The 21,658-nt window shown below is 42.9% G+C and overlaps 3 protein-coding genes across 4 annotated transcripts in view; 2 read left to right on the top strand and 1 right to left on the bottom strand.

Annotated features, from left to right (window-relative positions):
* LOC140895616 (OX-2 membrane glycoprotein) overlaps window positions 1-4,393 on the top strand; it is a 136,000-nt gene extending 131,607 nt beyond the window's left edge. The window contains exon 7 of the transcript XR_013634463.1: window positions 1,113-4,393. The gene's annotated coding sequence lies outside the window, so the exon portion shown is untranslated. The remainder of the gene's footprint in view (window positions 1-1,112) is intronic.
* Window positions 4,394-14,057: 9,664 nt separating this feature from the next.
* Window positions 14,058-16,263, bottom strand: CGGBP1 (CGG triplet repeat binding protein 1). Of its 2 annotated transcripts, none has more exons than XM_073305726.2 (2): window positions 16,104-16,263; window positions 14,058-14,618 (listed from the first exon to the last, which is right to left on the bottom strand). In XM_073305726.2, exon 2 carries the CDS (start codon window positions 14,605-14,607, stop codon window positions 14,104-14,106), a length of 504 nt encoding a protein of 167 aa, XP_073161827.1. In that variant the 5' UTR covers window positions 14,608-14,618; window positions 16,104-16,263; the 3' UTR covers window positions 14,058-14,103. The 2 variants fall into 2 exon arrangements, with proteins under 2 accessions (XP_073161827.1, XP_073161817.1); XM_073305716.1 differs by having other exon boundaries at window positions 14,058-14,623; window positions 16,104-16,261.
* A 437-nt stretch (window positions 16,264-16,700) lies between these two features.
* Window positions 16,701-21,658, top strand: part of ZNF654 (zinc finger protein 654) — a 59,187-nt gene continuing 54,229 nt past the window's right edge. Inside the window, exon 1 of the mRNA XM_073305704.2 lies at window positions 16,701-16,896. Coding sequence (XP_073161805.2) covers window positions 16,765-16,896 — 132 coding nt within the window. The 5' untranslated portion in view covers window positions 16,701-16,764. The remainder of the gene's footprint in view (window positions 16,897-21,658) is intronic.

Raw genomic sequence — 21,658 nt, 5'->3', positions numbered from 1 at the left:
TGATTAAGCCTCTATTTTTAATTATTTTTTTTTAGGGAACAGTGGGAGTCTCTTTTTCTTTTGTGCTGTTTAGGGGTGGTCTTCCAGGCTATTTTTGAAGTTTTTAGTGACTAGCATTTGGTCTTTTTGAACTAGGTTATATGGGCAGGGGGTTTTTGGGGGTGACATCTTCTGGACTGTGTAGCGTGTGTGGATTTGGGAGTATTTTGGGGGTTGATTGTTGGGTTGTATTGCTCAAGACGATTATTGGGGATCACATTGGAGCTGGTGACTAAGCTGACCGTGGAGGATCTCTCTCCATGATGGCTTTTGCATTAACTTGTATGGGGGCTGGTATCTGATTATCTCTTTGACCCATTTTGGGCAGTTTTTAGACCATCTGCCCATCCTGAGGCATTTCTGGACTCTGTTTGGACTCTGACATTTTCTACATCTTTTGGGCCTCTAAATGTAAATGACTGAATTACGTGAATTTCTTTTAGAAAACAGCTTGTGAAACACTAAAAGAGACGGTGACTCATCCTGTGAAATAACTGAGGTTCTTGGAGATGTCTCTCTGTGGGCAGTGCCTCTGCACCTGGGATCGGGGATCTTCATCAGCAGGGCCCATCTGACCACACGTGCACAACTCCCCATCTCACACCATGAGAGGAACATATATAAAATGCTGTGCAGTCGGACTGTCCCCCCTCCCCTTGAGTTCCCTAATGGACATTAGGAGCACGTTGCCATTGATTCGAATGGAGGTCTTGTAAGAAAGCATAGGATAAGGTCGGGGTCCCAAGCTGGAGTTAGATCCCATATGTGAGGGTAAATATTTTTGGAGGTCCTTCAGGAACAGTTTCATGAGTGGGTGGGTGAAGACGGAGTGGCTATCTATCTCATAGTGAAAAGTCATGATGGTTGCCAAATGCACACAAATGGAGCTTCTGGATAACCCCAATTGTTTAAGGTGTAAAATATAGTCCATGATAAGTAGCAATGGAGCGCTTGTTGCCTTGACCTGATTGGAGGTGCACCAGGATTGGAATGTAGTCCAATTGTGGAGGTAAGTGCATCTAGTCGTATCGCGCCTGCTGTTCAAGAGTACTTGTTTAACTGCTTCTAAACAGGTTATTTCTGAATCCTGGAACCATGGAGGAGCCATGCTTTCAGGTGGAGCAGCTGTGGATTGGGATGGAGGATGGATCCTGTGAAAGAAGTTGCAGAGTCGGATGGAGAGAGATTGGCAGGCATACCATCATGTGAATGAGGTAAGTATACCAGATCTGTTGTGGCCATTGCGGAGATATAAGGATGACATGGGCTCAGTACCCTGGGATCTTGTGGAGTACTCGGAACGGAAGGGAGGAAAGGCATAAAGTAGCAGCACGTCCCATGTTATGAGGAATACATATGATCTGTGTCCTAAGCCCACTCTTGAGCAAAATTGAGGGCAGTGGCCATTCTCCAGTGTGGGAAAGAGATGTATGGTGGAGAATCTCCAGCGGTTGAAGATGTGCTGAAGGGCTAACGTATCTAATTACCACTTGTGATCATGGGAGAATCTCCTGCTTAATGAGTCCACGGTGGTGTTCTGGCACCCAGGAAGGTATGTGCCATGTTGGATACACCAGTTCCATAATTTCAGAGCCTCCAAACACAGAGAATGGGAACTCGCTCCACCTTGTCTGTTGCTGTAGAACATGCAGGCAATATTGTCCATCATGATTCTGATAGTGCAATGTGTGATCAGTGGGAGAAAGCATCAGCAGGCATTGGAGGTTGATGTGTAGGGTGGATTCGGTTAAGGGCCATCTGCACTGCACTGTATGAGGCAACCGATTAAGGAGGCATCAATTGTTAGAATCGTGGATGGCACTGGTTGAAGAAAAGGGACCCCAACACAGATGTTCTTGAACTGTGTCCACCAGAGGGGTGAGTCCTTGACCTTAATAAGCAGGGATAGGAGCTTGGGAAGGCTATGTCTGTGAGGTACATAGACTGTACATAGCCAAGCCTGGAGCCAAGCCTCATGTATAACCATGTGTACTTCACCACGAACATGACCATTGCCATGTGGTTGAGTAGCTGGAAACATGTCCTGTCTAAGACGTGAGGGCAGATTCTCTCCTTGGATACAAAATTGACTGTAAACTCCAGTGTTGCATGGTTGTTAGTGTAGATTTCTCTAGGTGTATGCAAAGGCTGAAGCTCAAGAAAAGGTCCATTGTCATTTGGACGGCATACAGGGCATCAGTTTTGGATGTGGCCTTGAGGAGACAGTCATCTAAGTATGGAAAGATGACAATGCCCTCGTTGCGTAGGTAGGCAGCCACTACCGCAAGGACATAGAGCGCACATGAGGGGCTGTCGAGACTCCGAAGGGCAGAACTTTGTATTGAGAGAAACCAATCCCCATGATGAATCAGAGGAACCATATGTGGGCAGGGTGTATTGTGATAAATAAATAATGGGAGTACAAACCCTTCCCTCTGTGCTGGGATAGGACTGGCTTTATGGCTCCAGTTCCATTCTCGTAGTATGGGTTTGTGAGAAGGGTCCTTGAAAGGGGACTGGGAAAGAGAGGGGAGGTGACAGAGAGAGGAAAGGGATGGAGTATCCTTCCTTGATGATCTCTAGGACCCACTTGTCTGAGGTAATTAGCTGCCATGATGGAAAGAAAGGGGCTGGGCGGTCGCCAGACTGGTGGGATGTCAGAGAGATGGTGCTTGTGACTGGAACAGGAGGAGGCTTTTCGGGGCCCCAACCACCCCTTCAAAATTATTGTTTGGTCGAACATGCATGAGAGGTAGCCCCTTGAAGAGTCGTATATCTGCGCTTGGTAGGGGGCTTCTGTCAACGGTGTTGAGTATCGTAGTGTCACTGGAGAGTGTATTGTGGTGGTTGGGGTCATGAGGGAAGTTGGTATTTCCCCAGGTATCTCTTTGGCACTGGTGTGTAAATACTGAGAGAGCAGAGAGTTGCTCGAGAGTCCTTAAGGGAGTGTGGAGATTCAGTAATTTGGGACCTTCAGAGAGTGGGTTCTCAATGGTGGTTTATACCTCCTTAGGAAGGCCAGAGAGGTGCAGCCATGACACTTATCTCATGACCACAGCAATTGTAATAGAATGGGCAGCAGTATCCACAGAGTCCAAAGAGTCTTGTAAACTGTACAGGCTGAGAGGTGTCCTTCAGACAAGAGGGCCTGGAGTTGCTCTTTTTTGTCCTGAGGAAGGTCTTGGTAGGAAAGTCTGTATTTTATAATAGTTCAGATAATTGTACTTGTTCATGAGAGCCTCATAATTGGATATTTAGAATTGTGGATAGTGAAGCTGTGTAGAGGATGACTTTTGTGCCAGTCCCAAGTATGAGAGTGTAAAGTAGTACTCCTCCTCCTCTGCATCGCTGGGGAAGGACAGTGCCATCTTCAGAAGGGAAAAGGAAGAATGGTGTGATTCCGGAGAGGAGGGCAGAAGTGGAGGGAGGTTGTGTCTGAGTAGTGTTGACTCAGGCATATCTGATACAAGTACGTCTTTGGGGTATCTGAATTCTTAGAGAGGAGGGAGGAGCATCATCAGCATCTGCACAGGTATCAGTGCTGAGGGAGAGGTGCATTCTCTTGAGCAGCCAGCAGATGGAGTTGAAGACTTGCTTCGGGTGTAGGACTTTCTCAATGCTGAGGACTTGATTGGTGCTGAGGGTTTGCTTGGTGCTGAAATGGATGTCAGCGCTGGTAAAGCTGTCGATGCCGGTGCCGTAGTGCTCAAAGTTGGTCTGGTTGGGCGGTTGGCACCGTTCTTGAAGGTCTCGTGTCTCAGTCTCCAGTGCCAAGAGATGGTGCTGACACGTGTAGGTCTGACTGGTTAGGGTCTTTAGACCTTTATCTAGCTCTGGCATCGGAGGTACTCAGACAGTCCCTGGAGCTATGTGCCCTCTTGGAAGATGTCAAGGCAATTGATCTCGCAATTGATCTCAATTGTTCTGCCCCCCACTCCTGTACCCCATCTCCACAGACCAGGGGCGGGACATGACCGGGCTCAGGTCGGAGCTTGCTAGCAGCAGCTGCTGTCTCAACTTGCTGATCTACTTAAAAAGGCAGTATACTAAGAGTGGGGTCAGCATACTTAACGGGCCAATGCACGTCTCTCTCACACATGGCATATGTCCCTCTCTCACTCACACACACACACACCCCGATTTCTACTGGCGCCGGTGGGTGCTCGACCTCCCTTTGCCCCCCGGCCCCATCCCGACTCCACCCCTGCCCCGCCCCCTCCCATCTCCATTCCAACCCGTTCCCCAAAGCCCCCACCCCCATCTCGGCCCCCTCCCTGCCCCATTCCGACTCCTACCCCAAATCCCCGCCTCCTCCCCAGATCGCCCCACATTCCCGCTCCTCCCCCTCCCTCTCAGAGCTTGCTATAGCTGGTTGACGGCGGCAAGCGCTGGGAGGTAGGTAGAGAAGCAGGGACACAGTGCGCTCAGGGGAGGAGGCAGAGGTGAGGTGGGGCGGGGAGCTTTGCTGCCGGTGGGTGTTAATTTTTCCCCGTGGGTGCTCCAGCCCTGGAGCATCCATGGAGTCAGCGCACACACACACACACACACACTGTGTGTGTCTCTGTCTCTCTCTGCCATGCTGTGTCTCCTTCCTCCATTCCTGCTGCCTTGTAGAGTGTGAGGCTACATTAACAACAATGTGTTAACCCTTGCGGCTCAGCGAGTTCATCATTTAGCAGTAAGGCATTCCCTGGGAAATATTCCACCCTCTGACTCCACCACCTCAACCAAGCTTCACAATCATCACTGCTGTGTACAGTATTAAATTGTTTGTTTAAAACATATACTATGCGTGCGTGTGTGTGTGTAGTCTTTTGTCCAGCGAAAAAAAATTCCTTGGAACCGTACCTCTCTCCCTCCCATTTACATTAATTCTTTTGGGGAAATCAGATTCACTTAACATCATTTTGCTTAAAGTAGCATTTTTCAGGAACATAACTACAGCGTGAAGTGAGGAGTTCCTGTATTGATAATTGTACTTGGAGCTTTGGAAAAGCAGGAGATAAACAAGATATTGTGGATGTGAACTGATCAGAAGCCCTCAAGCAGAGTCCTTTCAAAAGCTAAATAAAACTGCTACTGCCTACCACTAGCTGCAAATCCCTTCTCTGCTACATCTCAAGGTGACTGATCTCATCAAATTCCAACAAATCTCAATTATATATGACTCCTCGACTTCTTGCCCTACAGTTGTGGCCACTTTGCAACCCCTGCTAATATTGAGCAATTTCAGTAGATATAACCAACTTCCTTTGTATTTAGCAAGGTGAGTGGTATCCTCCCTCCTGGTTGAGTCAAACTCTGATGCAAGAGTATGTTACACATGCATTATGCTGCAGGATTTCATTAGACTTGAGAATGGCAATTTTATCTGACAATATTTCCATAAGTGACTTAGAAGTTTTGTGGGTTTTTAGAATCTAGACTGACTTGGGAGTTATTTTGAAGGGGCTGACTGCACAGAAAAAATACTTTAATAATCCTGAATATTTAATAAGATACCTTACTTGAATTATTGATCTTATTCTATAGTAGTGACATCCTATCTCCTGGCAGGTTAGCCATACAAACTCAACAAATGGTGGAAGAATAAAAGAGTTATTTAAAACCAATTATTGTAGTATACTGTATTTACAGTAACAAAGTCCACCAAAATGGATATAAGAAAAGGAGGTATCAGATTTTTTTTGTTACTGTTCCAAAGCTGGATTCGAAAATTGGATTTATGATGATGAAGAAATTATCTGACACAGTGAAGGACAGTAGAGATAGATAACATTAAGAGTCAAACTGAGGGATGTACAAGAAAGTTCAATAGCTCTAAAATTTTTAGAATCAATTTTTCTCATGTTGCCAGAGCATAATTGTAGGAATGTGCACTTTTCCTCTGTAGCATAGGTGATCCAATGGATCAGCTAAAGCCATTATTTTCTCCCAGTCATGCAGTTTGTCTCACTGAAGTGAAACAGCTTAGAGGTCCATTAAAAATGTTGTTGGTATGCACTCAATGGGAGTGGGGTGTTACTAGAGAATATGAGCTCATGTTCATTCAATTTATTTATGAAGTACCAACAGTTTTCTCTAGTGCTGTGAAGACACAAATGTAAAGTCAGTTGTTATCCTGTCCCATGATAATCATATCATGCTATGAAGTTTGAGAATGAATTCAGTAATGTGTATAGAGTCCTTGGTCTGGGCATGATACAAGGTGTTCTGTTCCAAAAGCCATTTTCCTTACAATACTACATTCAAAAGTAAGAGCAGGGTTGAAGCCTACTCCTGACACATCTTGTAGACTGGATATATCTTGGTCCCTGCCCGGAATAGCATAGTCTAAAAAAGACCAAAAAAGTAGGACGAGCTGAGAGGCTTAAACGTTGTTGTATGTTTTGTCATCCAACTTCACTTTTTTCCTCCTATGTACTATTGGGATGGAGAAGTCTATTGTTATGAATAGAGTAAAAATAATAATACCTAGTTCTTTGTGCACACCAAAATCAGGATTAAAGTTCCCCTTTTCTTAAGTGTTTCAGCTGAAGACAACATTCACACTCCAGCTCAAGCCAGTAGTCTGTCTAGTCTCTTACCCTAAATCTGGCAGAGGTAAGTGCACTGTTGCTCATAATGCACCTAACCAGCTATGCATTAATCTATGTGAAAAAGGAGAAAGTATTTGGCTTGTAATTCTGCTTCCCTGAAAATATCCCCTTGCTCTTTAACACTGAGTTTTGCTGGAGATGCTCTCTCCAGTGTGCTAGTTCCTTAATATAAGACTGGCAAAACTCTCCAAGATCTTCATGTTTTTGAACCTTGAGAGTAGCAATAATAGGAGAAGCACACAAGTCAGGACCCCTCCCGGCTGCCACAAGCAACACTCCCTGGTAATTTATGTGGTGCAATTAGTTTCTTCAACCCATGAGGGAAGACCAACCCCCAAAGTAGCACATTTAATAAGATCAATATAAGAATTAAAAATGTACTTCAAAGAAAACAGAAAAATTAATCGTGAGAGAAAAAAGACCTCTATGAGGAGCTGAAGTCACTGAGCCAAGAGAATGACCTTCCAAGAAACTTAAACTGACAGGAATTGAAAGGTTCTAAAAGAGCTTATGTCAGAAGCACTTTACTATACCACAACAACAAAAACAGGGGAGGGAAGGGAATAGATTGTGAAGTTCATAACACGGGGTTGATGAGGCACTAACCTATCTTTGATTAGTTCATGATTGGCTGAAATATCTGTTCAATTTAAGAGTGGATGAAGTTAATCTTTAGTAGACTTGGGTCATGAAGGTATGAACAGCTTTTGGCAGGTCATATGAAGAACTAAATTGCCCCTGATCACACATCTTTTCCACATGGAGTTACATGTTCTTTTGATAGGTGGCTGCTTCTGAGGTACCAGGAGTACACATATCACCTGCCTGGAGATACTTATGACTGTTGATCTTTATTCTTCATCTTGTCTAATTACTATTTTTAATGAGACAAGGTGGGTGAGGTAATATCTTTTACTGGCCCAAGTTCTGTATTGTGGTATGCAGTGTAGTTGTAGACAGGTCAGTCCCAGGATATCAGAGAGACAAGGTAGGTGAGGCAGTAGTTGGTCCAGTAAAAGATACTGCCTCATCCCCTTGTCTCTCTAATATCCTGGGACCGATATGGCTACAACTACACTGCACACTATTTTTAACATTTACAACAGACCTAAATTCAGGCATTTAGACTTAACTCACTCAATGTTCAGTTGAGATGGAGGTGATGCTTCAGGGACTGCTTCTGACAGTAGGAGGAGGAACCTACATGTTGGGATTCTTGCCAACACCTCTTTCCACTCGGCTTTCCAAGAAGTCAGTTCAATCCAGACTTTGTCACTCAGATATCTTTATTTGGCATACAGGAAAGCTACGCTGAGTTGATCAGACTCAAGCATAGGGGGTGGGTGTAGGGCATACCATACATCTAAAAATACACACCAAACCTCTTCCTTTGTGTACATTTACACACTACATTGCAGATACATAGCATCACACACTTAGGGACTGACTTGGTTACTTTGTAGGAACCAGCCCGTTATAGCATGCTCAATAGAAGCACTGTCCATGCATGACTTTCTCTGTACCTCATCTTGTGTTCTAGGTTTATCTTGTCTATTATAAATGCTTCCTTGAGTGTCTTCCCTTATCTTAGCTAGTACAGACATTCTGTCACTTAGCTTATCGACCCATTAATGTATCCTAATTAGCAAACCCATTCTGTTTCCAGGCTGCTGATTCATTTAACTCCCAAATCCTGTCTCCTAAGAAATGAGACCTCACCCATGTTATTATGCAGGTCAAGCCAGGCCTACCTTCCACTGTTTTTGGTTTCCTTTTTTATATTGCAGTTTGTTTTATTTGCATTATATTATTGTTTTGCTGCAATATTATCACCCAGCAAAACTGCAATAGTTGTAATTTTTTGAACCACTATAAAAACTAGGCTTAAAGTATGCATCAGCGTGCGCAAGCTCACCTCCTTTGGTATAACCACCAGCTTGTAATCCCACATTATGGGATGGCTTTCATAGAATCATAGGACTGGAAGGGACCTCAAGAGGTCATCTAGTCCAGTTCCCTGCATTAACGGCAGGACTAAGTATTATTTAGTATTATAAGTATAGTATAAGTATTTGCTCTTAAAGCGTTCTTTTGTAATTTTAACATTGCTTTTATTTTAACTACATTATGAAAAACTAGTATAAAATATAAAAATCTTTCCATTTATCACCAGATAAAGCAGAACACAGGCTAATTAAAATAACATTTCCTGGGTCGTACCAGAAGTGGTCCGCTTCAGCAAATGCACAATACTTGTTCTTACAGTATGATGATATGATGATAATGGAGAAGTAGGACTTTTTATAAACATGGATGAAACATCTGATTCATAGGTCATTGCATAGGCATTCAAATAGTTAAACTGCATTAGAACAGTCATGGGATTATGTAGCAAATCGTGTGATTCTTGTAGTGGGGGATCTGCCACTTGACAATGTCCTTTACTTGTCAGTAACACTTCCAGCCTCAGTGCCATCCTCTTTCAGGATTCCAGAGACAGGCCACTGCCTTTCCTTGACACTGAACTGCAGCAACTTCTGAATATTTTATTCATTCCCAGACATATTTATATATCTAGTGACTCTTGTTTATTCTGTATTTATCTTTATAATTTTATAAATTGCATTACAAATGAAGAAATTTAAGCTGTATAAGATAATGCAGTTTATACATAAAAGTGTGTTTGTTTACGCAACGAAAGGACTCTATCTATATAGCCTATTACCATAATATCTGAGCACCTCTTAATCTGTAACATAGTTATCCTCACAACACTCATTATCGCCATGTTACACCTGCAGACTGAGGCATGGAGAGACTAGGTGACTTTTGGCAGACCTGAGTCCAATTCCAGTCCTAGGCTAGCATCCTAATCACTGGGATATCCTTCCTCCTTGAACATCAACTTCTTAAACTCTTTCCATGCCATTTTGACTGAGTATAAAATCTTCAGTTTTAAAAACAGGCATAGGAGGGCCTCTTTAGTAATCACTGCAAGCTTTCTGTGACTCAAGAACTTCATATGTAATGGTGCATTCAAACAGCTGGTAATGTCAACTTTTTTTTTTGCTTAAAAATTTATTGAATTCAACACACAACTTTAAAATCTTACACAGACAATGAGTGCTCAGGTTACATGCTTGCGCAAATAAAAGTTAGCAATGAGTACAAAGTGAACACAATAAACAGGGAATATATCTCACTGCCAGACTTCCAGAGACTCTGTGAAAACTAGGTCAATATGGTATCAAACAAACCAGGGCTGGAGTGCTTTACTGTTCAGTTCCGTACAAGCAGTAAAAAAAATAAAAATAAAATACAAAAATAAACCCAGACTAAAATAATCCTTTTCAGGCTAATGAGTTTTTCTGTCATGAGATTGTCCAACACTTTGCAGAACCAAGTTTCTCTTTTAATTGAAAACCATTCTCTCTCCAACTATGCAAAATGTATGAACTGATGACCAGCCAAATTACAGGTTTCTAAATGCTTTTAAAATAATTAGAGCTAAAAAAAATAAATAAATAAAAAAAAATCAAGAACTTGAATTGGTTGTGTCCTGGTGACACACAAACTGCCTGAACAAACTACAATAAACCTGGTGCATAAACACACAAACGACTGTGAAATATGGAATGTTGTTTTTGCCTACCTTCTTACTCTGAAAACTGGCTTTTAAAAATGCATTTCAAAGTAGTGTACAGATGCCAATTAGTTAATCTAGTTTATTTACAAGGTTAAAAAACAACCACAACAAGCAAATATTTTAACAGTGGTAAAGCCATTTGCAGCAGACCCCTAACTCTACCATATTAGAGGTAATTGAAAACGAGAAGTTTCTACCATCCCACCCCACTGACTAAGAGTTCTCCCCGCAAGGAAGCATTTGGAAAAATAATGCAGATTTCTTGTAAAAGTAAGGAAAACCCATGGGATTTTTTAAATAAACTATTTAATAAAATACTGAATTCTTAAGACAGTCTCTTATTTATGAAAGTTAGAGATGAGCTCCAATTGAAGTTTTCATTGAAATTTCCCCCCAAAATCAAGTGTAATTAGACAAGGGCAAAATTTTTATCTGAGCATGACGAAGTTTGCAGGGGTTTTCTGGGACTTTGCATGGGACCCATTTCTAATTTTAAAAGAAAACAAGTGTCTCAAAGGCAATTTGGATTAAAATGGAATCCACATTTTGGATTAGAATTACAGAAGAAACATAATAAATTAACTCACATGCAGCAGACCCCTAACTCTACCATATCACATGCCTGTCACACTTACTTTTTGAAGACTCAAATTTGCCTGGAATGCCGCTTGTATTTTTAATATTTTTATTTCTGAATACTTGCCATAACAGACTGATGTCTGGTATTTCTGAACCAAAGTTTCAAGAGAGAAAAATGGTTATCATTTTTCCACTAGTATAGCTACAGTGAAGCTTCAAAAAGGTTTCACTATACAGCACCCGTTATCTTATATAGACAGTATGTGCCTTGTATTTAACATGTCTATTTATTCTTTTCATAACACCCACTGTATTTCCATTATTATTTTGGACATTTGTGCAAACTTAATGACACCAAGATATCTGGACACGCCTAAGGTTTGTTACAAGGGTGTGCTGCTAGCATTGACTTTTCATTAAAAAAGAAAAATTGGCACTGAAGTATTTGAGGAAGCCTGTGAAAAACTACATCAAACTTGTAAATTGATATAATGGAAGTCTAATTTTAGACCACAGATTTTTATCACATTATATAGACAAATATAGTGTTTTAAAAGGCTGACATCAAGAGCTTTATTTTCCATTATCTGTAGTAATCTCCTAAATACTTGAAAAACAACATAATTTATTTACCAAAGTTGTCTGACACATTTTGTTTCTTCCAACACAAGACCGAAATGGCCTTTTTTGTTTCATTAGTCTGTGTATCCTTAATCATAATGCTAGCATAGCTTTTTGAAGCGGGTTTATTTTAGTTTGATAGTAGAGAGCAGAAAAAACATTTCTGTTTAGGTCTTTTTAAAGTGACTTTAATTTCAACAATAGCCTGTAAAATGATTTTAAAAAATCAAGGCCAGAATTAGTCATCTCAAACTAGCACCTAAAATTGCACTTTTTTCTTTGTTTTAATGGAAGACTGATTTCAAAAATTCATACTCAAGCTGTTTTCTCAATACTTACAACTGTTTCCCCTCTGTGATTCAACCCTACCACAACTGTATGGATGGAGTAGAAAATTAATTCAATGATATCTAACTTTGATTAATGAAGTGCAGATAGCATGACTCCACTGAAACAAGAAGAGGAGCTGTCATGGAAGAACAGAAAAATTTTTTAAAAGAGAAAAGGCTATTGGCATTGGTGACTTATATTCATGTCTTAAGAGGATTTATATGAAACAGGCAATGCATGATCCTAAGTTGGAACAAACACATCCCATAGCTAATCACATTTGTGAAGGCAAATTGAGACATCCAAGATGAGGAGAAAGATTTCAACTACTATTTCTCTCTGAAGTCCTAAGCCAGCAATTGATATTGAATGGGGAGACTGCTCTATGTCAAGCCTCACTGGCTTCAATGGGGCTCAGCACCGGTGCAACAATTTGCCTGCACGCTATTCATTTAGTTTGCTGTGTCTATGCAAAGACACCTTGCACAGCAGGCAACCAGTTGCAAGAAAGAAATGATTAAATTGTGTGAATACACTTTGAGCCATTCATCTGACAAGTTCTTGAAGACTGCATAAAAATAGTCCACATTAAACTGTTTCCTCTCTTCAAGCTGACGTGCATTTTACACTACCGAGCTGCAGAAACCAACCAAATTAATAGGCTAATCTGTGTCCCTCTACAACCCCACCTGTAAGCGCAATTAGTTAATGCTACTGTCAGCACTAAATGGGCAAAATGAAGAAAAATGAGAAATATAGTTAGTGAAAACCAAGACAGGGAAAAAGCAGCAAAATAGGAGCTAAACCTGAGACAGCACACTTATGGTGAGTGGAGGGCATGTTGCACTGCCTAGGACATGCTCAGCACCTCACAGAATCCCAGCCCAGAGGAGGCAGGCAGAAAAGGCAGTTGTGTTACTTCCCTCTGCACAATATTCTCTCTCTCCTCACCCAAGATTTTTCTTGGACCCTAAAGTTTAGTGGGCTACCACCATACTTAATTTAGGCATAACACAACTCCCCCTCAAAAAGATGTGAAAAGGGTTGAGAATTACACAATTTAGAGAAAGAGATAATACATTACTGAAACACAGTAATTCCCTTTTTTTATGATCCAGTGAATGTGGCACTGGCTTGGAAAAGGAACTGAAACCCAGATAACACTTATTCTTCTGTTGCGTCCTTTTCGGTACACTTACCTCATAGCTACATGAGCTATTTGGCATCAACATTAACTGTTTTAAAAACACATTGAGGTCACTTAGTCTGCGACAAGCACAAGACCTAGGAAAAGGATATGAGTGCAAGAGCTTAAGTGACCCCATCCTCAAGTAGGGCTCTTGAGCTGCAGCTCCCATGTCCTGATCAGCTCCAGCTGGGTTCTGGTTTATAGGTAACAGATTAAAAAGAAGTTCTGCTTCTGCTGTCATGCTAGGAAAACACACAGCAAAATATAGTATAAGTGACTGTGATCAGGCATGTGTTTCATAGGCCAGCACCTTGCTCAAAGACACTAGTCTGTCGGCTTACTATAAGGAGGCGCATTGAAACTGCAAGACAGCAAATTTAAAACTGAGATTAGAAACTGCTTTTTCTTTTATGCGATGTGTAACAAACCTATGGAACTCCTTGCTTTAAGAGAAAAGTGAAGCCATAATTAGGTATTTAGATAGACAAGAACATCCAGAGTTACATGAGATAGGATAAAAAGTGGTTTTTTTTAAAAGGATATAAGTCCCCATGCTGCAAGGCATAAGTCAACCTTTACCAGCAGTTAGAATTTGCTTCTGTGTGCAGGTTACTATGTAATTGGCCATTATATGACTTTTTGCACTCTAACAGTACAGGACTTATTCCTGGTCATTGACAGAGACAGAATACTGGACAAAGATGGTCCATCGGTCTGATGTAGTAAAGTAATTCCTACTGTTTGGTCTTTTCTTGCGTAATGAAGATGTCATGTTGGTGATTGAGTTGGCATAGAAAGTCTCCCATGCACAAGTGAGCATTTCTTAATGTCACAACCAGTTATGGTTGGCCTTTACATAGTCAGCAATATGATGTTCCCTACCTTGAAAATGAGTTCTGAATCACAGTGGATATAAACTCTACAGTAGGATTATCAAGAGTCTGTGGCACATCACTAATTTTGGTGATAGACTGTCATTTCGACAGTAATACAAAATAAGCTGTAAAACCAATATATAACACTGTGTATGCATGAATATAAAAATAAACCACACCATCAATATGTAACTTTAATACTCCATCCCGAAAATAGTCATCTTCTCAACAGTCTTCTGTACTGAGGAGCTGGTTCTCATTCTCATATCCATCAGGCAGGTACATTTTCCTTAGCTGATCTGACTGCGGAATGGAACTACCATTCTTTACGTGGCGAGACAGGAAAGCTCGCACCGATGGATGGTCAGCTTTCTCAAGTGGGATGTTAGCTTCCAAGCACATCTTCACAAAGTCCTGGATGACACTGATTTTCTCTGTCTGAGTAGCACTGTTGCATTGGAGAGAAGCAGTCAGAGTCCTCTGCTTCTTTCTGACACTCTGCTCTTCAAACTCTGCCTTCCGCTTTGTATGAGTTTTAGACTTGAGATGGTCATTGATTGCAGACTTGCGAACGTGATTCAGGACCACATTGCAGGAAGTACAGAACAATTTCCCTCCATCTTCATGCAGTTCACTCCCAAACTCGGTTACACGATCCCGAGGGGTCACATACAAAGCCGTCTTAGAACGGTTACGGGAAGGAGGAGCTTTCACTCCAAATCGCTCCATTGTTGTTTTCACTACGCTTTTTTAAAAAAAACAAGACAAATACATATCAGATTCACGTAAGTCAAGTGGCCTAGGCTCCACATTTATATATCTAGATGTATTTTATTCACTTTAGATATAACTGTGTGCAAAATATTGTACATGCTAGATATGACCACCAGGAAGCCAATGTGAGAGATGTGTACTCAAGAAACAACATATAGAAACGTCAAGATAATTTAGATATCCCACTCAACTATCCTGCAATAGTCTGGGGAATGCAGAGTTTTACTTATGATTCAGATTTGTTTGGTTAATAAGTCACCTTGAACAGCCTGTGAGAGACACAAGGACCTACAGCTATCTATTTTAAAATGTTTACATCAACTGGCTGACATGGTATTTATCTTGAACAACAGACAAATTTCCAGGAGCTGAGACAAAATTACATGAATGGAAGAATGTGTAGCCTCATGCCATGGTGAAAAGGTTTCTGTTGAGGCAGAAATTTCTCCTGAACGAGGGTAAAATGTTCTAAAGTTTCTATAGCTGCAGAGGAGGCAGGACCCAGTTTTAAATAAATTCAGACTGCTCATCACTGGAAATTAGATGTGTACTTTAAGAAGAGATTTTTACTGTTAGAGAAATGTAGCTTCTTCCCAACTACTTTTATTAGACAAACTTTGGATTTTGATGCATAACTACTGTTTTGAGAGTAAACATTGCTTCATTCTGTTTACCTCCTTCGAATCAATACCCTTTATTCCAGAAAATACACCCTTCTCAATGTAGTATTAACAAGACATTGCCAAAAATTGCTAATGGAAACACTTGACGCTTTGTCAGAACTAATTTGAGAATATCCACTCTCTGTCGACTCATATCCCAAATACGTATGTATTTAAATTAGAGTCTGAAAATAAGAGTGTTAAGGGATTACCAACAGAAAGCCCTACTGATCACAGCATTAGACAGGAACAGGCAACCCTTGTTCCTTCACAGGGCCCCACTGAAATCAACAGACAACTTGCATCCATCTCATTGCAAAAGTGGGGCCTAGGTTTTTGAAGCATGGGGTGATGTATCTCTGAGACGAATGCACAGATGTTACCTCTGTTTGGCCTAAACCCTTCACAGTAAGTAGTTTGCTGTCACAAAGGCAGCATACGGTGGGTGTCTAGGGGAGGGATAAGAAAAGAGACTGAAACAGGGGGTGCTGAGAGCTATGACGGGGGGCGAGGTGTCTGGTTCTCGCAGGGGACTCGCTCGCTAACACCCACTCACCCGCTGTCGCCCGCCCATCCCGCTCCTGCAGCGGACCCGGCCCCCCCGGAATGAAACACCCCGCCCCCCGCCCGCCCGCCCGCAGCCCCCATGCTCCCCCCCCACCTAGTCTCTCCCCCCGCCCCATTTACAACCCGCCCCCCCGTTACCCGCCCCAGCCGCGAGCCGATCCCGGCTCCCCGCGCAGGGCCAAGAGCGCAGCGCCCCCCTCTCCCACCCATCTCGCGTCTTACCACCCTAGGGCGGCCGGGGCCCGGCCGGGCAGCCCCCGATCTCCGCCCCCTGGCGAGCGGGCTCTGCACAACCCGCGGCCGCACCGATTCACCCACCCTACCCGCCGCGGTAGGCGGGACGTGGCAGCCTAGCGACGTCTGCTCCAATCAGTGAGCTGTTAACCGAAAGAAACATGTCAGGGACTGGTCGCCGGGCGAGACTGCAAAAAGATGAGCAAAGCTACCGTCCATTGGCAGAGTTGGGGGCGGGAAAAATCTGATGGTGGAGAGCTCTTTCGTCCAATCTGGAGGCGGGGGGAGGGATGCTCACTATGAGGGACGGATATCAAACCCAATCAGATGTAGGGAAAAAAAAATGTGTTCTGAAATTGATTGACTTCACCTCTTACCAATCACAAGGCAGAACCGAAGTAACGACGGTAGTTTTCATCCAATCAAGCGCAAGCGATCCGAGACAGGGCGAAGGGAGGAGTTGAGGGTGAAAGATCGTGGGCCGCTCTTCCTCCCTCTCTCCCGTTCGCCGATGATTGGCACGTTCAGTAGCCCGTGAGATCGCGGCCGGTGGGAGGTGCCGGATGTGAGGTGCAGGGGAGCAGGCGGGCCATCCGGTGTGTCGGGGCGGGGGCGGGGGGCTCGGTACGCGCAGGGCGGCCGGAGCAGCATGGCGGAAGACGAGAGCGATCAAGAGTCGGAGCGGCTCGGTGAGGAGCTGGAGGCCATCGCGGGGCCGCGCCTCCTCGCCGGGGTCTCGCCCGCGCTCAGTAGCCAGTATTACTGCCGCCGCTTCTGCCAGGTGAGCGCCGCCCCGCCCCGCCCCCGGGCCGCTCCTCGCCCCTCCCCCCGCCAGCCTGGGGGGTGTCCGGTGGCTTGAGGCCGGTTCGGTTCCCACAGGCCGGGGGGGGAAGGGCGGCTCGGCTCGGTTCCTCCCGCGGGCCCGCGAAGGGGGAGGGGGCCCGTCCGGCAGGTGTCGTCCCGTCCCTAGAGCGGGGAGCCCAGTCTCGCCCTCCCCCCCCACCCCCCCGAGGGGTCGGTTTGGGGCCGAGCCCTGGCGGTGGCTGGGGGCGGCCGCTCTCCCCGTCCGATCTGCGGCCTCCTCCCCTGGCTGCCGGATGTGCCGCCCCCCACCGCCCCGTGGCTCTGCCGCGGCCTTCCCCGGTGTCACGGGCGGGGTCGGAGGGGAGCGCTGGGCGCTCGAGGACTGGCCGGGGCTCGGGCTCGGGCGTGTCCACGCTAGGGGAAGTGAGGCAGGAGAGGAGAGGAGGGGTGGGTCATGGGTCTGGCCGCGGCGGGGGTGGGAGGCTGTACAGCCACCCCAGGTTAGGCGTTGGCACCCCCCTGGCCAGAGAAATGGCAGCACGTGCTGAGTTGTTTTCTTGTGCGCTGGGGGCCAAACAGGTTGTGTGGCTTTTGTGTGGCCGGGGATCCTTGCGGGGAGGATTTCTGACACTGACCGTCGGTAGGAAACACTCGCCTAAATGTAGCGTCTCTCCCAGCGTACTACCAGGGCCCTCTTCTTAACGCCTTTCCTAATGGTTGGGTTGCCTCCGACATTCATCTTGAAGTAGCTTTCCGACTAGCTAACCCGAAAACTGCAGGTAGTTTTTTTTCTGTATCCTTTAATTGGACACCAGGCAGTACCTTCTGAGGAAGCATTGTCCCATTTAAGTGCCACCCAGCTATCTAGTATCTGGCCTAGAAAATGTCCGTGAATGTATTTCATTTCTAAACTTCTGACATACAGCTCCGGGAGACTTTTAGGACGGGGCGGGGGTCGTCTACCAAAGTTCCATATTTTCTCAGCAGATATTGCCAGAATGCTGGATATTTTATGTTTTCAGTAATTTGCTTTCCTGTTGTCTCTTTGAATGGGACACTAACTTGACATTGAGTGTATTGAGATTTAGACCATAAGCTCTTTAGTTCAGGGACTGCCCATTTGTTCTGTGTTTGTGCAGAACCTAGCACAGCATGGTCCATGACTGTGTGTGCTATGGTAGTATAAATCAAAATAATAAATGAGTCGAAAATAGTTGGGTAGTGGATTTACAGCCATATTTCTGTTGTTCAAACTTTTTTTCCCCTTTGTTGTGAGACACTCCTATAAACATAAACTGCCAGCACACAATGTCAAAAGTACAAACTGAAAAATCTGTCAAATATTTCAGTTATAATATTTTAACTGTTGCTTGCAACAATAGTAGGGAAAAATATTCAGACAGAAGTTGTGACTTTGAAATTGATGGGCTGTCTTAATTTTGACAGGGAATGGTATATTTTTTTATCCAAGGATAGGCATTTGGTCTTAAATCTTTCCAGTGAAACTTGTTTTGTAATGCACCCTCTTCCCTCAGGAAGAAGTACTGGTGAGGTGATAGTTGTATATGCTAATCCCACCACCCACACAGGGAGATGAATAAATAGACAACAGGAAGAGGCCAAGACCAGAGAGGGAACTTGGATACAAAAAATGTATAATCCATTTTATTAGCAATACAGTGTTTTAAAGCACCAAACAGTTGGGTTTTGCTGCAGTTTTGTTGGCTAGAGATTTTGCAAAACTTTCCCAGCCTCTTACTCTTCTGTTTGAAGAGTGGAGGTGGGTGCTAATTTTGAGTGTGTGAAGGATTCAGTTTTTTTTTCTTCAGGCAGTATACAAGTTTTCAATAATCCAAATCAAAGTAAGTGTCAGAACTTGTTTTCATTCTATCTGATTTTTAGTGTTGGCCAGATGAACAGTAAATGCAAATTTATGTTCTTATTCAAGGTATAATCCTTGGCGTGTTGTGGAAGTATCCTTGAGTCTCAAGGCTTGTCAACATAAGGCAGTGGTTTTCACATTGGTATATTTGAGCACTTGTCAAGAGATATGTGAAAAAAATCCTATATTGGTGGACAGTGTACTTTATTTAGTAAGACTTGGCAATCCAATCACGGTTAGGGTCATTACATGTCTCAGATGGGGGTACAAGGTGGACCACACTATTTAGAAAGGGTTACACAGCCTAAAAAGTTTGAAAACCACTGGCATAAGGGATTTCTATTCCTGTGTAGCTGCATTATTCCAAATCCCCACCATAGAGGAGCTGCAGCTGTGTAAAGCAGGGTTTGCAGCTATGATTTATCATAGTTTGGAAAAGGATTAAGTTGCATATGTACAAGCCCCATATTAAATCAATGCGGTACATTTATAGTGAGGTTTGCAGTGGTGCAAAAAGCCCTCAACCTCAGTGTGCGTGCAGCAGAACTGCTCACTAATATAGAATGATGATATAAATTTCTAGATCCCAATGACTTGCATTCTCTCAATTTGTTCTCTCCTTTTAAAACTAACTCAAAAACAATCCGTCTTGCTATTAAATGCTATGTTACTTTGGCATTCCTTTTCTCATTTAGATATTTTCTTCATTCTCTAAACAATATCTTCTCTTCACTCAGTTCAGAACCCATCACAACATTCTAGACTCCTGATCTGAGCTTTGTGCTGGTTAAGTTCAACCAAGAGACAGGCCACTTCAGAACCTCCTCCCTCCCTTTTGTACCAATAAAAAAAGCTTGTACTTCTCCTTTCTGAAGTTCTTCAGTAGTGTGGAATTTAATTAACATCACTGTATTCCTGTTCCTTGGTCAAAGAGAAAAAGCAGCTGTGTGGATAATTTCTTAGAAAAGATGCTATGAGGTTGAACTGTCTAAAGGAAGCTATTTGTTCCTTTCCAAAATAGCAAGCAAACTGTTAAAATAACTAGGTTGCAAGTTAATATGGACAGTGGTATAAATCAGCGTCAGCAAATAATATTATTGCAGGTTCAGGTATAATCCTAGCACTCTGCGGAATGTGTACACAGCTGATTTTTATGGTTGGGATATGTTATAAAGAGGTACCATGTGTTGGAACAGAAGGACCCCCTTACTCTGTTGAAGTGTGCTTTATTGTATTGGAATTTCAATTTAAGGTATTGGCTGGAGAGGCAGTTATGACAATATCTCTGTTGTATATTCTATATCAAATAGTGCTTTTCTAGATAGGTGTGCCTACATTTTAAGAGGGTAAGAAGGGATTAGTGTGGTGGTACATAGATTCTCTAAAATGACATAATTGCTTGATTTTTTTTAATGATGTCATAGATGTGCGCCAGGATGCAATAGTTTGCAGCTGGGATCTGATCAGAAAAAAAAAAAAAGCTCCTCACAAAATACCTGAGCCCATTATGTGGAATAGAGGTGGGGAATGTTGGGGAAAGACAAAACCAGCAGTTAGTGGGAGTGGGAGGCAATAGGAGGTTGAGGTAGTAAGTGACAGTTTAAAACTGTCTCATTCTCCGACAATGGTTTTTCTGAAGCAGTTTGTAGCCATTTCAGCCACTTGTGCCAGACTTCGTAGGTGAAAGGTAAAGTATGGATGCTTTATGTTCTACATGTAGGTCATGATTTCTGCGAGGGGCTCTGCAGGATGCAAAGGCTCTGGATAGGTGGAGATTGCTGCAGACCAGGGGACTTAAATTTATAAAAGAAAGCAAGTTAACACTTGCTTCTGAAAGGGTAAATGAGCTTCTGGTGATAGTGAATAGGTATTTAAAAAAAAAAAAAGTCAGGAAAATAATTGTTTTCAGAATAGTAGAGAGAGTATATATAATTTCCCTGCTAATTTCTTATTCTTGCACTCTGAAGTACTTTTTATAGAGTGGCAATGAGTTGCTTAAACCTACACATAAATGTTAAAAAAGCTTTTGAAAAAATAAATTAAAAAATGTGACGTGAATGAGCCATATTTCAATAGCAGTCAGCCATCCAGATTGTGTATTAGTAGGCAATTGCTGCATTTCTTGAGTGGCTGAAGGTATTCAGTCTTGTGCCTCACAGTGTACCCAAGACAGCCTTTTAGGTAGCCTGCACCTAGTACCCAATTATGTCCTACTCCAGTGTGACTTATTGCAATACTCACCCATATCCATTAAATCTGTATTAAAATACACATATCTATAGCATATCTTTGTAAATGCTTATTTATTAAATTGGTAGAAAACAAAGGAGTGTACAACTAACTCTTCAAGCTCTGTAGAATGTATTTAGTAACTTAAAACAATAAACATATATACAAGGACCTAAAGACTTTTGTTAGTTTCACTGTTCATTTAGGACCACTCCTTTATTGCAATGGATTACTTGCAAGAGATTGCTTCTAGACTATTTTTTTTGTGCCCTGGATTGCTGTTTTTGTTCTTTATGTCAGCACAGCATGATTTCTTCGTATAGAAGAGCTAATTCAAACTTTCTAACTGTGTAAAATTAATGATCTTTAATTCAAAGCTTCTGTATACCAGTACAGGCTGAAAGTGACCACCTCTGTGTCTTGATATTTTATACATGGCCCTTCAATAGTATCTTTCTAACTGAGTATCTGAAAGAGCTTTACAAAAACAAGTAATGGTGCGCATAAAATTTGAAGTCGTTAACGCATGTTTTGTTTTCAGTGACTTCTGTGTTTATTCTTTTCAGTGACAACAGTCATTTGGAAGTTGTTACCTCTGGGTGCAAAACTGGAAATGGTGGCTCCAGAC

Source organism: Lepidochelys kempii, chromosome 1 (genome assembly GCF_965140285.1).
Source record: "Lepidochelys kempii isolate rLepKem1 chromosome 1, rLepKem1.hap1, whole genome shotgun sequence".
NCBI classification, from domain to species: Eukaryota; Metazoa; Chordata; order Testudines; family Cheloniidae; genus Lepidochelys; species Lepidochelys kempii.
This window is presented reverse-complemented; position numbering and strand designations above follow the sequence as displayed.

Bases quoted from the DNA above. Each gene is read 5' to 3' on its own strand.
- CGGBP1 (XM_073305726.2), bottom strand. From the start codon at position 14,607: ATGGAGCGATTTGGAGTGAAAGCTCCTCCTTCCCGTAACCGTTCTAAG.